Source organism: Bos javanicus, chromosome 1, assembly GCF_032452875.1.
Source record: "Bos javanicus breed banteng chromosome 1, ARS-OSU_banteng_1.0, whole genome shotgun sequence".
Lineage (NCBI taxonomy): Eukaryota > Metazoa > Chordata > Mammalia > Artiodactyla > Bovidae > Bos > Bos javanicus.
The window spans coordinates 15,713,619-15,729,136 of NC_083868.1; the positions used below are offsets into that span (position 1 = coordinate 15,713,619).

The window sequence follows — 15,518 nt, forward strand, 5'->3', positions numbered from 1 at the left end:
TTAACATGAAAAGTGACCTATTGAGAAAGAAAATATGGAGAAAATTATTTTTTCCCAAGATGGGATATTGTTTAACCACATGAATATAACTTTATACTGAATTTTGGAATTTTCAATTGGACCTGCAGAGTATGATTGTATGCAGGAGGAGGAGGGAAAGAAAAATTTAGGGATATGGAGATTATATTAATGTTTTGGAATACAAGGCATGTGTGCGTGGTCAGTCACTACTCAGTCCTGTCTGACTCTTTGCAGCCCCATGGACTGTAGCTCACCAGGCTCCTCTGTCCATGGAATTCTCCAGGCAAGAATACTGGAGTGGATTGCCATTTCCTTCTCCAGGGTATCTTCTCAGCCCAGGGATCAAAACTTCACATCTCTCGCGTTTCTTTCATTGGCAGGCAGATTCTTTACCTCTGCATCACCTGGGAAACCCATACAAGGCATACCACTAAATGATTTGGTAAAGATGAAGTGAGTCAGAATGGCTGTATTTGGAGGCAGAGTAGATAGGTAAGCTGAGTTAAGATGGGAGAGTGATTGAGGAGACAATTTAATCTCCGCAGGCATATTTAAACTCAGCCCTTACTGTCACAAAATTGTTTCTGACTATAGACTCATGCTTTGTTCCCATTGATACTCATGACTAAGCCATTCAAATTCTGTAAGTTTCAGTTTGTCCATTTAAAACTGTCAGAAAATGTCTTTTATATATGATTATATATTTTTCTGCCTTTTTTTTTTTTTTGGCCTAAAAGTTAGCAATAACTTCCTTGTAATACAGAGGGTGTGAGGAATTACTTTTACAAATCTTACCATAGAAGCCCAATTTCCTTAATAAAGCAGTGTTCTCTGCTAAAACACCTGTAGGCTTTAGTGTAGTAACCCAGTAATCGATTATTAGTCAATTATTGCTTTGTTAAAATTATGCTAACAATCATTTCAATTATGATCTTTAAAAAAGAGATCTATGAATTTTGGTATTTATAAACAGCTGGATAGTGAAAATTAAGAGTAAGTATATGGTGATGAAAGGTATGGCCAGGAGAAATGAGATGGAATTGAGGAAGAACTAAAACTTTCTTTTATTGTCAAAGTAAACTTATATACTGAGTAAACAGGCAGAAGCAGGGCATTGCTAATACTAGGTTGGTTGGGGATAGGTGGGGGAACAAATGTAAAATAATGGAAGCTAGAGATTTACTGAAAGAAAAAACAAAACAAAACAAAATCTGTGCTGGTTCAAATCTTAATCTGAGTCACATCAACTGTGTGTAAAGGTAAAATACCCTGATGACTGCTGTAAATTTGAATCTCTAAAAATTTTCTAGTCTTATTATACTTAATACTATACTTACTTATGTCCATGTATGTTTTGCATATAACTTCTCATAAAACTAATTCTAATCTTCATTAAGGAAAGGACAATACATTTTGGCAGCATTTTAAATGGCAATTTATGTTTTCAAATATATACATATATTTCCATTTGAATGTCTATTTCCATTTTGTGACTCTTATTGGCTCTAAACAGATATAGTAATACTCTAATGAACATTTTTGGTTTCAACTACTTGCAATAGAGTAAGTGGGGTTGGGAGATGCAACACATACTGTAATGGGTGGTTGAGTTCTGGATGGCCCACTATCAGGCACCCAAAGTGCCAACAGTGTGTCTTTTTAGATATATAGGATTCACAACAGACAGTACTGCTATAGACTAAATTATGTATACCCCTTCATATTAATATGTTAAAGTTCTAACCTCCCACGTGATTCTATTAGGAGATGTAGCCTTTACAGAGGTAATTAAGGAGTTGACTCATTGGAAAAGACTCTGATGCTGGGAGGGATTGGGGGCAGGAGGAAAAGGGGATGACAGAGGATGAGATGGCTGGATGGCATCACCGACTTGATGGATGTGAGTCTGAGTGAACTCCGGGAGTTGGTGATGGACAGGGAGGCCTGGCATGCTGCAATTCATGAGGTCACAAAGAATCAGACACGACTGAGCGACTGAACTGAACTGAACTGAAGCTTACATGAGGTCCTTAGGATGGAGTCCTAATCCAAAAGGACTTCTATTTTCATAAAAAGAGGAAGAAATATTTTCATAAAAAGAGGAAGAGATGTGTGCGCACAGAAAAAAAGGCCATGTGAAGACACAACAAGTAGGTAGCCATCTACAAGCCAAGCAGATAGGCCTCAGAATAAACAAATCTGCTGACACCTTGATCTTGGACTTCCAGACTCCGTAACTGTGAGAAAACACATTTGTGTTGCTAAAGCCACTTGGTCTGTATTATTTTGTTATGGTAGCCCTAGCAGATTAATACAGCCTTTATAATGAGAAAGATAATTAACAGTATGTTGATGATGCCAATGTTTAGCCGACCCACCTCCCAGATATAATACTTTTCATTTAGTGATGGTCATGAGCCATATTCTATCTGCTGCTGCTGCTAAGTCGCTTCAGTCATGTCCGACTCTGTGCAACCCCATAGACGGCAGCCCACCAGGATTCTCCAGGCAAGAACACTGGAGTGGGTTGCCATTTCCTTCTCCAATGCATGAAAGTGAAAAGTGGAAGTGAAGTCACGTGGTCGTGTACGACTCTTCACGACCCCATGGACTGCAGCCTACCAGGCTGCTCCATCCATGGGATTTTCCAAGCAAGAGTACTGGAGTGGGGTGCCATTGCCTTCTCCGATATTCTATCTAATGAGACATAATTCTAATTCTGCTTGATGTAGCTTTTGAAAACTGTGTAGAGTCTGCTGGAAAAACAAATTCATCTTAAACATCTTGTTGCTCCTTTTCATCCTTTAGCTCTCTTCATATTCTAAATGGAGATGTGCGGGCAACATCTTAGTACACAATATAATCTATATGAAGACAAAAGCCAGCATGCTAAGGATGAAAGAACATAAGGAAAAGCAATTTGCATGTTTGACTGTATAGGTGAACAAAATCATAGCATTCCAAAAATATACATGCTATGTAATATAAAACCACTAACAGAGGAAGAAAAGATATAATCTGAAATCACATTGGTATCATCAGTCAGAATTAATGATTCTGTTTAAACTCAATAAAACATTTGTGCATTTTCTAATACCAACTCTTTAGATAGCCAAGCATAGCTTTTAGTTTTAGGTAGAAATTATACATACACAGAGTACTTTAAACATATTTTTACAACTTACTGAATTTCTGAGTTCACCATGGTATTTTACTGAGGTTATCTATAAGTTCTTACCATCCATCTGTATTTTGCATAATAAATTTTTCTGGGCACAAAGGTATGCTACAATCTGCGTTCAAGTTTTTTTATCCCAGTTTAATTCCACTAATTTCTTTCAAGCCTGTGGCCCTTACAGAGAGACTTTCACTTTCAAACAGTTTCCAGATGGCCAAGTAAGAATAACCGAAAACTGGGTTTGACTAGAAAGATACCATCAGAGTCAGAGAGAAACAAGTGAGCCATTCAGAGTTGTTTTGGAATGGGGGCATGGAGCCTCCATAGCAGATTAGCCATAAGACACACATAGCTGTTCATCATCCCCAGTATGAAACCTGCAACAAAAAGACATCCTGGGAAGGGGATATCAATCAGAAATTTAACAGGTTGAACTGAGGTCTAAACTTAAATATTGACATAAGACACTCAAAATTAAACTCCCTTTTTTCCTACCCTTCAAAATTTAGATGTTTGAATTTGAAAGCAACAATATTATAACTTAGAAGATTGTGGATTTGTGGGAAAACAGTTAAAAATTCATCTACCTACTGCTGCTGCTGCTGTTAAGTCACTTCAGTCGTGTCTGACTCTGTGCCACCCCATAGACGGCAGCCCACCAGGCTCCCCGTCCCTGGGATTCTCCAGGCAAGAACACTGGAGTGGGTACTATTAAGGAGCAACTGCACTGTTTTTTAAAATATAATGTACTTGGAAGGTAGTAATAAGTTCAGTAAACATAAGCATGAAATTGAGACATTATGGTGCTAATCATAAACATTAGTAAGACAGAAGGTAGAAAAATTAAATTATAAATAATACAATCACTTAAATTTCCAAAGTATGCCTGATGTAGTGAAAAGGGGGAATAATTTTTCAACCTGTTTTGTAAGGGCACTATTACACTGACAACATAAAACAAATACAAAATGCCATCATGACAACTGGAAGCTAGATAAACTTTTAAATTTGGTGTAACACTTCAAAAATTACAAGAAATGAGTAGGTGATATAAATTTAAAAAGATGTATATGAATTAAAAATGATAGTAGCACATGCATTTGAAAAGGAAATAGGCTTAAGGGAACTTATTCACTAAAGTGAATTTTGAAAGGGTGAAAAGGAAAAAAATAAATAGAATTGATATGCTATAATGGGGATAATCATGTTGCTGTTTAGTCACTAAGTCATGTCTGACTTTTTGAGACCCCATGAACTGTAGCCCACCAGGGTCCACTGTCCATGGGATTCTCCAGGCAAAAATACTGGAGTGGGTTGCCATTTCCTTCAGGGGATCTTCCCAACCCAGGGATTGAATCTGCATCTCCTACCTTAGATAGATTCTTTACCACTGAGCCAAGGATAATAATAACCATTAGTAAATAAACTTTACATAATTTAATATAAAATTGTGTTCCGCCTTTTAACATATTCTACACTAAATACTCAGTGGTTCTTATGGTAAAGCTGTTAACAGAAATCACCTCTAGTGAGCTTTGGTATTATTTTTCAGATGAAGGTAGAGTCCATCAGGTGACTTTTCCATCACTCTGTAAAACAAGAGATCCTTCTTTCCCTATATAGATGACAAGTCCCACGGCAGCTTTCAGTTGTTCAAAATCCCATATGAGTTAGTGCTAAGTAAACTTGAAGAAATCTATTCCCTCTTTCTCAAGTTAAATGTGGCCATTATTTGTTAAAAGAGTGATTTATTTTCTACAATCCATTTAAATAGTAATGCACTTTGAGTCAATAAAAATTTAATAATTCATAAAAATTAATTATGAAGTAATTTTGAGTTGTGAATCCTACTTAAAGTAACTAAAATTGAAAAGATAGCTTAGTTTGAAGTTATTAAAATCAAGTAGAATAGAAGGTGAAATATTCTGCTAAACTCAGAAAGAAAGGGAAAAATGATATCTCATTTCTGAAAACGAGCTAAGTTTAGAAATCACAGTATGAATACCATGGCAAGAAATGAACAACATGCGTTTTAGAAATCACATGAACACCATGTTATTTTGATTATCTATGGTTGCTGCTGCTAAGTCACTTCAGTCGTGTCCAACTCTGTGCAACCCCATAGACGGCAGCCCACCAGGCTCCTCTGTCCCTGGGATTCTCCAGGCAAGAACACTGGAGTGGGTTGCCATTTCCTTCTCCAATGCATGAAAGTGAAAGGTCAAAGTGAAGTCGTTCAGTCGGGTCTGACTCTTAGTGATCTCATGGACTGCAGCCTACCAGGCTCCTCCATCCATGGGATTTTCCAGGCAAGAGTTCTGGAGTGGGGTGCCATTGCCTTCTATCTATGGTTAGATAGAAAACAAGCAAACATTCTATAATATATAATGATGAATTTCAGCAATGGAAAAATAGCATTTGAATTTCTATGAGAACTGCTTACATTGTTTAACAACAATGTATGTAATATGCATTTACTTCTGATGTATCTATGAATTAATGCAAATTTAATGCAATTAAATTTGAAAACACTGTGCACAATGATAATAAACAGGGTACTTACACTTCTATATTTCACGATGTATTCTAAAATAGGGGCTCCACCATCATCCTGTTTGGTGATACTCAGCTTAAAGCTCTTCCCACTGCTTGGCTGTCCATGTATGGATGGAGGACTCGGTTCACCTATATAAGCAATAGAACATTCTTGATATTTGCACACACTTCATAGATGTAGAGATACTGCATTTTAATTAAAAAAATACAGTCATATAACAAAATGTATAACATCATCCTGTGTTTACCATTTTCTATTTGTCCTTTGTTGTGATATAACTTTTGGTCCTCTTTTTATCCATCCAAGAAACAGCAACATTCATAAATCGAGAAGTATCATGCCAAAATTGTGAAATCTCAGAATCATATATATAATTCATACTGATGGGCAAATGCTCTAAGAATAGAACTCATCGCATTATACAAGCCTTAAGCTTTATTTCTTGTATTGATAGCATGCTATAATTTAGTTTTCTAATATAAATTTAATTTGTAAACATGTGTAAATATGTATTAATATAAACATATTAAGTCATCAAGCTATCTAAAATATATACCTACCAGAAATATAATAAATTAGCAATTTGTCATCTCCTTTAATGGATGTTTTTAAGCTAGATATAAATTTGAATAAATAAATTTTTATAGTATCCAAACTATACATGGGTTTCAAAATTTATACCTGTGGCAGATTCATGTTGATATATGGCAAAACCAATACAACATTGTAAAGTAAAAATAAATAAATAAATAAGTAAAAATAAAAAGATTGTCACTTAAAAAAAATTTCATTTTATGGTATAATGAATTGTATTATTTTTGTGGAAAAATTGATTTCTGAAACAGTTTTTGACTAGAACAACTTCATAGATCTACCAATAATAAAAAAATAAACAAATATTTCAAAAATTAAAAAAATCTCACTTTATGAAAACATAACTTTGGTGTTATTCTTCACATGAAGATGGTCTTATAATAAATATAATATGTTTAATATGAACAGAGTTCAACAGAAGTGGAAGAGTATCAGCATTAGTGTGAAATATTATGAAATAAGATGATTTATATGCTGTTAACATACTATGTTTTCTGTATATAAATTTAAACTTCTGTAAAAAAAAGTACAATAACATCTTAAAAGGATTCAATAAGAGAATATGAGAAAGACTAAATATGAAGAGTGGGGTTGCTTAGGATTATAAGCAGAGAAAGGATAGCTCTCTATTAAAATGAGGTTAAGTCATTCTAGGGTAATTTTAGTCAGGAGGTGGGGTTTTGAGTCAAGATCTATTTGCAGTGGTCCTGGTGAAAAAGAGGCACTGAAAAAGACTCTGCCATCAGGAATGGAGAATACACAACATATCTGACATTTTATGATAACCAACAGAAAAGACTTGGTCATAAATTAAGACGATTATTGCAGTCAATTTGACTGTACTACATAAGTATATAATGAGCAAAGCATTGCATAGATTGTCATACCAAACACTCTCTTCCAATAACACAAGAGAAGACTCTATAAATGGACATCACCAGATGGTCAATATCAAAATCAGTTTGATTATATTCTTTACAGCCAAAGACGGAGAAGCTCTATACAGTCAGCAAAAACAAGACCAGGAGCTGACTGTGGCTCAGATCATGAACTCCTTATTGCCAAATTCAGACTTAAATTGAAGAAAGTACGGAAAACTACTAGACCGTTCAGTTCAGTTCAGTTCAGTCACTCAGTCATGTCCGACTTTTTGTGACCCCATAAATTGCAGCACGCCAGGCCTCCCTGTCCATCACCAACTCCCAGAGTTCACTCAGACTCACGTCCATCAAGTCAGTGATGCCATCCAGCCATCTCATCCTCTGTCGTCCCCTTCTCCTCCGGCCCCCTATCCCTCCCAGCATCAGAGGCTTTTCCAATGAGTCAACTCTTTGCATGAGGTGGCCAAAGTACTGGAGTTTCAGCTTTAGCATCATTCCTTCCAAAGAAATCCCAGGGCTGATCTCCTTCAGAATGGACTGGTTGGATCTCCTTACAGACCAAGGTACTCTCAAGAGTCTTCTCCAACACCACAGTTCAAAAGCATCAATTCTTCGGCACTCAGCTTTCTTCACAGTCCAACTCTGACATCCATACATGATTACTGGAAAAACCATAGCCTTGACTGGATGGACCATTCAGGTATGACCTAAATCAAATCCCTTACGATCATACAGTAGAAGTGACAAATAGATACAAGGGATTAGATCTAACAGATAGAGTGCTTGAAGAACTATGAACAGAGGTTTGTGACATTGTACAGGGGGCAAGGATCAAGACCATCCCCAAGAAAAATAAATGCAAAAAGGCAAAATGCTTGTCTGTGGAGATCTTACAAATAACTGAGAAAACAAGACAAGCAAAAGGCAAAGGAGAAAATAAAAGATATACCCATTTGAATGCAGAGTTCCAAAGAACAGCAAGGAGAGATAAGAAAGCCTTCTCCAGTGATCAATGCAAGAAATAGAGGAAAACGATAGGATGGGAAAGACAGAAATCTCTTCAAGAAAATTAGAGATATGAAGTGAACTTTTCATGCAAAGATGGGCATAATAAAGGACAGAAATGGTATAGACATAACATAAGCAGAAGATATTAAGAAGAGGGAGCAAAAATACACAAAAGGACTATATAAAAAAGATCTTCATGACACAGATAACCATGATGGTGTGATCACTCACTTAGAGCCAGACATCCTGGAATGTGAAGTCAAGTGGGCCTTAGGAAACATGAATTCGAACAAAGCTAGTGGAGGTGATGGAATTCCAGTTGAACCATTTCAAATCCTAAAAGATGATGCTGTAAAAGTGCTGCACTTGATATGCCAGCAATTTTGGAAAACTCAGCAGTGGCCACAGGAATGGAAAAGGTCAGTTTTCATTCCAATCCCAAAGAAAGGCAAAGCCAAAGAATGTTCAAACTATCGCACAATTGCACTCATCTCACACACTAGCAAAGTAATGCTCAAAATTCTCCAAGCCAGGCTTCAACAGTATGTGGACCAGGAAATTCCAGATGTTCAAGCTGGATTTAGAAAAGGCAGAGGAACCAGAGATCAAATTGCCAACATCCGTTGGATCATGAAAAAAGTGACAGACTTCCACAAAAACATCTACTTATGCTTTATTTACTACACCAAGTCTGTGGACCATGTGGATCACAACAAACTGTGGAAAATTCTAAAAGAGATGGGCATACCAGACCACCTAACCTGCCTCCTTTGAAATCTGTATACAGGTCAAGAAGCAAGAGTTAGTACTGGACATGGAACAACAGACTTGTTCTAAATTGAGAAAGGATTATGTCTAGACTGTATATTGTCACCCTGATTATTTAACTTATATGCAGGGTACATCATGAGAAATGCTGGACTGGATGAAGCACAAACTTGAATCAAGATTGCCAGGAGAAATAATAATAACCTCAAATATGCAGATGACACCACCCTCATGGCAGAAAATGAAGAAGAACTAAAGAGCCTCTGGATGAAAGTGAAAAAAGGAGAGTATAAAAGTTGGCTTAAAGCTCAACTTTCAGAAAACTAAGATCATGGCATCTGGTCCCAACACGTCATGGGGAAACAATGAAAACAGTGAGAGACCTTATTTTGGGGGTTCCAAAATCACTGAAGATGGTGACTGCAGCCATAAAATTAAAAGACACTTGTTCCTTGGAAGAAAAGCTATGACCAACCTAGATAGAATTTTAAAAAGCAGAGACATTACTTTGCCAGCAAAGGTCCATCTTGTCAAAGCTATGCTTTTTCCAGTAGTCATGTATGGATGTGAGAAGAATTGATGCTTTTGAACTGTGGTGTTGAAAAAGACTTTTGAGAGTCCCTTGGACTGCAAGGAGATCCAAGCAGTCCATCCTAAAGAAAATCAATCCTGAATATTCATTGGAAGGACTGATGCTGAAGCTGAAACGCCAACATTTTGGCCACCTGATGCGAAGAACTGATTCATTGATAAAGATCTTGATGCTGGGAAAGATTGAAGGCAGGAGGAGACAAGGATGACAAAGGATGAGATGGTTGGATGGCATCATAGCCTCAATGGACATGAGCTTGAGAAAGCTTGGGAGTTGGTGATGGACATGGAAGCCTGACGTACAGCAGTCCAAAGGGTGGCAAAGAGTCCGACACAACAGAGCAACTGAACTGAACTAGTGCATAGATTATATAATGGTGTTTGCTCTATCACACTCAATTTTCTCATATTTTTTAACAGTTTATTCAACATAAAGGAAATCTATACTATTTTAAATTTATCTAACTTTATGTAAATGCATTTTAACATTTCAAAACAGGATAGTAATGAGAAGGGGGCTTCAGCAGTTATTCTTCTGCAGTCACCATTGCAATGAATTAATTTAGTGGTACCTTTTTCTCACACTTAGGGTCTATGTAATCCATGGAATACAGGCAATGGTCATGCTTCAGCAAAATAGAACATTAAATTTGTTGCACAGATACTTTTCTACTCACACTTAGGGTCTATGTAATCCATGGAATACAGGCAATGGTCATGCTTCAGCAAAATAGAACATTAAATTTGTTGCACAGATACTTTTCTACTCTCTCTTTGAATATAGTCTGAGCACTACAATCTAATTAATCAGACTGAAAAAGTAAGGCACTTTCCTGATGGGAACAAATTTACTCTATATTTTGCAGTGCACTTTTTTCCCCTTTCTTCAAACAGAGTTATTTTTTGTAAGTCTGAGATGCCACCATCTTCAGCAACCACTCCAACAAAGATATAATTCACTTTCTCAAAGTGTTGAAATGTCTCCCTGTATTTTAGTATCCCATTTAAGTTTGCAAGGAAGAGAATGACAACAGAGAGAAAAACACAGATTACTTACGGACTGGTAGTGTTTGGAAAATTTCTATTTTACTATAGTCTCCTTGTCCTTTTCCATTTACAGCTGCAACCCTGATTTCATAAGTTGTATTTGGTTCCAGGTTGCTCAAAACAACCATTGCTAAAAGAAAAAAAAAAAACATATGCCTATGATTAATACATTTTAATAAGTAAAACAAATCAAACAATTATAAAGTTGAGTGGAACAGTATCACTGAATTAATCTTTCCATGAAATATCTGAAAAGCATAAGAGCTATACATAAGTGGCAAATTATTTGTGGGTAATTGTCTTCTTCATCTCTATTTTAACTTTTTACCCAGATGTAATAACTTTCAAAGAAGAAAATTAATAGTTCCTTTCATGATACTTACATTCACAAAGTAGAAAATGAAATATTTTTCTTTCATTTTTTCAATATTCAAGAATTAAAAGGATTTAAATAAAACATCTTTACTGAATGCATCTGAAATATTTTGTCTACTCTAATGAAAGCTAAGATGTGTATTTAATGATCTATATCTTGTACTTTCATGTTAGGATGTTTCAAACCATAATACACCCACTCCCAGCATACCTCATGTTATACCAGAAATCCCCAGAACAGAGGGATGCTGCATCATTCATAGTCCTGCATTGTAAATATTACTTGTGAATAAGTCATTGAAACTAATATTCTCTTTGAACCTCAGACTGACTTGCTCCAACCTCTTATACATAAAACACAATAAAATATTCAATATCAATCAATCAATAAATAGATGAGTGCTATAGAATTTAGTGGAGATATGAAATTCAATATTTAGAAGTCTGATCTCCAGTATAAGGTTTTTGAGTCATGTCAAAGAAGTGTCACTCAGCCGATGGTTGTAAAAGTGGATCATTTGCTTGATAATCTCAAATCAAATCAAGTTATTTTAATGCTAGCTTGAAGCCTGTCATCTCTCATATTTCTCTCTGAATTTCTTCTTGAGTATTTACCATACCAGCCCTGGATACAACACAACACAAAGGAGAAGAAAGAATCTGAAAAAGTACAGGCATATACAATTTTATTAGAAATATTCTGTGGGTCATGACAGTCCTTTTAATTTGCTAGAAGGTTTTAAATACATTTGTAGATTTCAAAATTTTATATCTTTACAAATACCTTTGGTGGAACTAATAAAATTCCATAGTTGCCTCTATCCTCACTGCTTTTGCTAAACAGAGTAAAAAGCTTTTGCTAAACAGAGTAAAAATTAAAAAGTAGACATGGAAATGCCTTGATGACCAATCAAAAGGAAGTTATATCTGGTTTACATAATAATTTAAAGTCAAATGTGCTCAGTCGCTCAGTCGTGTCTGACTCTTTGTGACCCCATGGACTGTAGCCTGCCAGCCTCCTTTGTTCATGGGATTTTTCCATGGGATTTTCCTAGTAAGAATACAGGAGTGGGTTGCTATTTTGTCCTCCCAACTCAGGGCTTGTACCTGCATCTCCTGTGTCTCCTGCATTGCAGGTGGATTCTTTACTGTTATGCCACTGGGAAAACCTCAAATGATCAATTCATAATAGAAAATATAATCATTTATAAAGATTAAATCATAAGTAATCAGGCACCTATCTGTAAGACTATTGATTAACATGAACAATGGCTGAAGATGAGACAAACTGAATAAAATCCCAATATAGTATATTAACCTGTTTCTGATAATTACATTATAATGTATATTCACTAGATAACATTTTTCATTTTATGTTGAATGAATATACTTAGAGAATTTGATACTTTTTGTGCTCCCTTCTTTTCTCCAATATTATCATATATACCGGATAAATGTTAATGGCAAAATATGGTTCAGATATCAACCAGACAGATATTAATCCAGTATAGATGTTTCAAAATCATTCAAAAGAATACATTTTCCATAATGAAAATTTTATTTCTCATTTTCTCTACTGGGTAAGAAAACTGCACTTGCTTTAGAGAGCACACAGCCTTGTGAAAACCTTGGATGAAAACACACGGTATCAAAGTTAAAGGAGGCCAACTGAGAAAAACCGGATTAGCAGGGGAATCCAACTGATTAGAAGCTACAAGGATAAATCGGAAAGTCAGCCTTGAATTCAATTTCTTCCGACAGGTTTTTTTAGGAAACCCAAACACAGTTGGCTGGTGAGCTGGATTCAGAGAAATATCAGCCCAAGAAAAAGAATTCATTTGCAATAGAGGAATGGTTAGTGGGAGATGAAACTGGTCATGGAGATAATGGAAAAGGAGAAGGACTCAAGCTAAGAGGCAGCTGAAATGCTTAGAACTTGGAATCCCATTGAGTTTAAGAGAGAATGATTCTGCTCAAGATCTGCATAAGAAGGAATTTAAATGTTAAAAATTTATCATATTTTATCATTTAATAAGCTAAAAATATAGCAAATTTAAAATCAAAGTGGCACTTCCCCAGTGGCTCAATTGAAAAATAATCTGCCTGCAATGCAGGAGACCCAAGTTCGATCCCTGGGTGAGGAAGTTACCCTAGAGAAGGGAATGGTGACCCACTCCTGTATTCTGCCTGGAGAATTCCATGACAGATCTGGCGGGCTACAGTCCATGAAACTGGAAAGAGTTGGACATGACTGAGCAACTAACACATTCAAAATCAAAGTAAGCTAGACCTGCAGAGACTAATGCTTTATAAAAGTGAGTTTAGTTTTCAGGGGTTGTAACAAAAATGTATGGGCCCTTGGACAATCAGTAATGTCACAGAGTAGTTTGTGTTTGTAGCATGGAGACTTATGAGAGACTAGTACAGGAACTAGCCAGGTTGTAATAACATTTGTAATAAGACACTTAGTGATACAGGCTTTAGATGCATGAAAGAAGTCCCATGGCTCTGGATCTGATTCCACCACTGACTGAGGTTCAACCAAGTCTTAGGGCTGAGTTTTTCTTCTCAACTTCTAAATCAAAACACTTTTATTAAGTTTTATAGAAACAAAAGTATAAAAAATTAGTTGAAAATAAGTGTAGATTGGACTTACCAGGTGGCTCTGATGGTAAAGAATCTGCCTGCATTGCAGGAGACACAGATTTGATCCCTGGTGGGAAAGACCCCTGGCTAAGGGGATGCTACCCTCTCTATTCCACTGTTGCCTGGAGAACACCATGGACAGAGGAGCCTGGTGGGCTACAGTAACAGTGATACTTACAAACATTTATACATATAATCTATATACAGAGTATACTACACAAGAATATAGGAGAGTTTGCCATAGATGCTTTTACTGCTACAGACAACTTTGGTATGTAATATGCTCTCCATATTCTATGATGTAAAGATGCAGCTGCTTACCATTGTTTTATTTATTTATTTTTGGCTGCACTCCATGGCAAGAGGATCTTAATTCCCATACCCCCTGCAGGGGAAGCATGCAGTCTTAACCTCTGGACTACCAGGGAATTCCATTGCCATTGTTTTAAAATCACAAGTTTGACTACCTCAGCTGTGAGGGACTGGTAATGCTTATATTCAGGTGTTTGTCTTTATACAAACAAGAAAAGCGACAGAATTTAAATCACACAATTTTAATTCCAAATAAAATTTTTCATTTCTTCAGAAGCCTGGAGGTCAGACTATTCATCTTTTTAGATTAAAAATGAATAACAATAGTGTTATCAAAGAATCAGAGCATATCAAATTAAGGAAAAAGTTGATATTACTTGGATTAAATACTTGAAGCGTATCTCCCACTACCCACTCCGTAACTACACACATTAAACAAAAGGCAGCTCTGCATTCTACTTGAATGCTCTGAGTAATTCAAGTAAAACTCTTTCTGGCTTGGATCGTCAGCACTCCTCCTCCTGTCATATTTCATGGAGACTGTGAGGCACTTTGCCTCTCTACTTCTGCCACGGGGACACTCATTTCTTGAATCACAGGATGATCAATTCACAATTGATTTTATCCATGTTTCTCTTATTAATATGTTTGTTTTCTGTGCTAAGACTCTTTTCTAATAACTGAATTTCACAGCAGAGCAATTTGTGGAGGAGAGAAGCAACAAGAGCACAATGATGGTGAGCAGCTGTTACAACACTGGGCTAAAGGTAAAGCAGAGGGGAGGCCTTTTATAGAGGACTTTGCAAATTATAGGGGAGCGACATGGAAGAAAACCTGTTAAAGCCAGTTTACAAAGTTCATATATAAGAAGTCAGTCTGCTTTTGAGTTCTGACTCTAAAGGTTTTGGTACAATGACCCTTATTATGAGGCTTATTAACATTGTGTGAACATAAAGATTACTGTGTGAAATTGAAAGAACTCCATAAGTTGGGGCTCATTTAAAGAGAGGGAAAGGTAAGGATTCAGGGGAGGCAAAGCCTGTGTCTGTAATTTGACTTGCCTTTCTTAAATGAGAGGATATATATGTTAAATTGTCCATAATTTACTGACGTATTACCAAACATAGGGTTTCTGAATACACAAGGTAGGGCTTGAAAGCAAACCACCACTTGAAATACAAAGACTGTGTACTCTATAATAGAGCCCCTCAAATTACGAAGTTAGTTAATGAAAGACTTTCTTTCCCCCAATGTGTCCGTACAATAGAATAAGAGAACCACAAACTAAGGTGTGGGATGGGTTCTTTCTCTATAATTTATTGAAAATTCAAACTCAAAAATTAGGTGAAAGTAGGTCTAGATTACAAACCACTAAAAGTTCTCCAAGGACAAATGGCAAACATTTAAGTCTTTCATAGTTATATTCATGCTGATTTAGAAACCATAATGCAATTCTTCTGAAAATTATAAACAACCATGAATTCTCCTTTGACATGGCAACAAGGGCAAGTTCTATAAAAACGCTGGTTTCTCTCACTAA

General features: G+C 36.3%; 1 protein-coding gene across 2 annotated transcripts in view; it reads right to left on the bottom strand.

The window, feature by feature from the left end:
* The window catches only part of NCAM2 (neural cell adhesion molecule 2), a 562,754-nt gene that overhangs the window by 60,160 nt on the left and 487,076 nt on the right, over positions 1–15,518 (bottom strand). For both annotated transcript variants that reach the window (XM_061425859.1, XM_061425935.1), the window contains exons 13-14: positions 10,656–10,775; positions 5,763–5,884 (exon numbers count right to left, since the gene is read on the bottom strand). In XM_061425859.1, the coding sequence (XP_061281843.1) occupies positions 5,763–5,884; positions 10,656–10,775 (242 nt within the window). The remainder of the gene's footprint in view (positions 1–5,762; positions 5,885–10,655; positions 10,776–15,518) is intronic.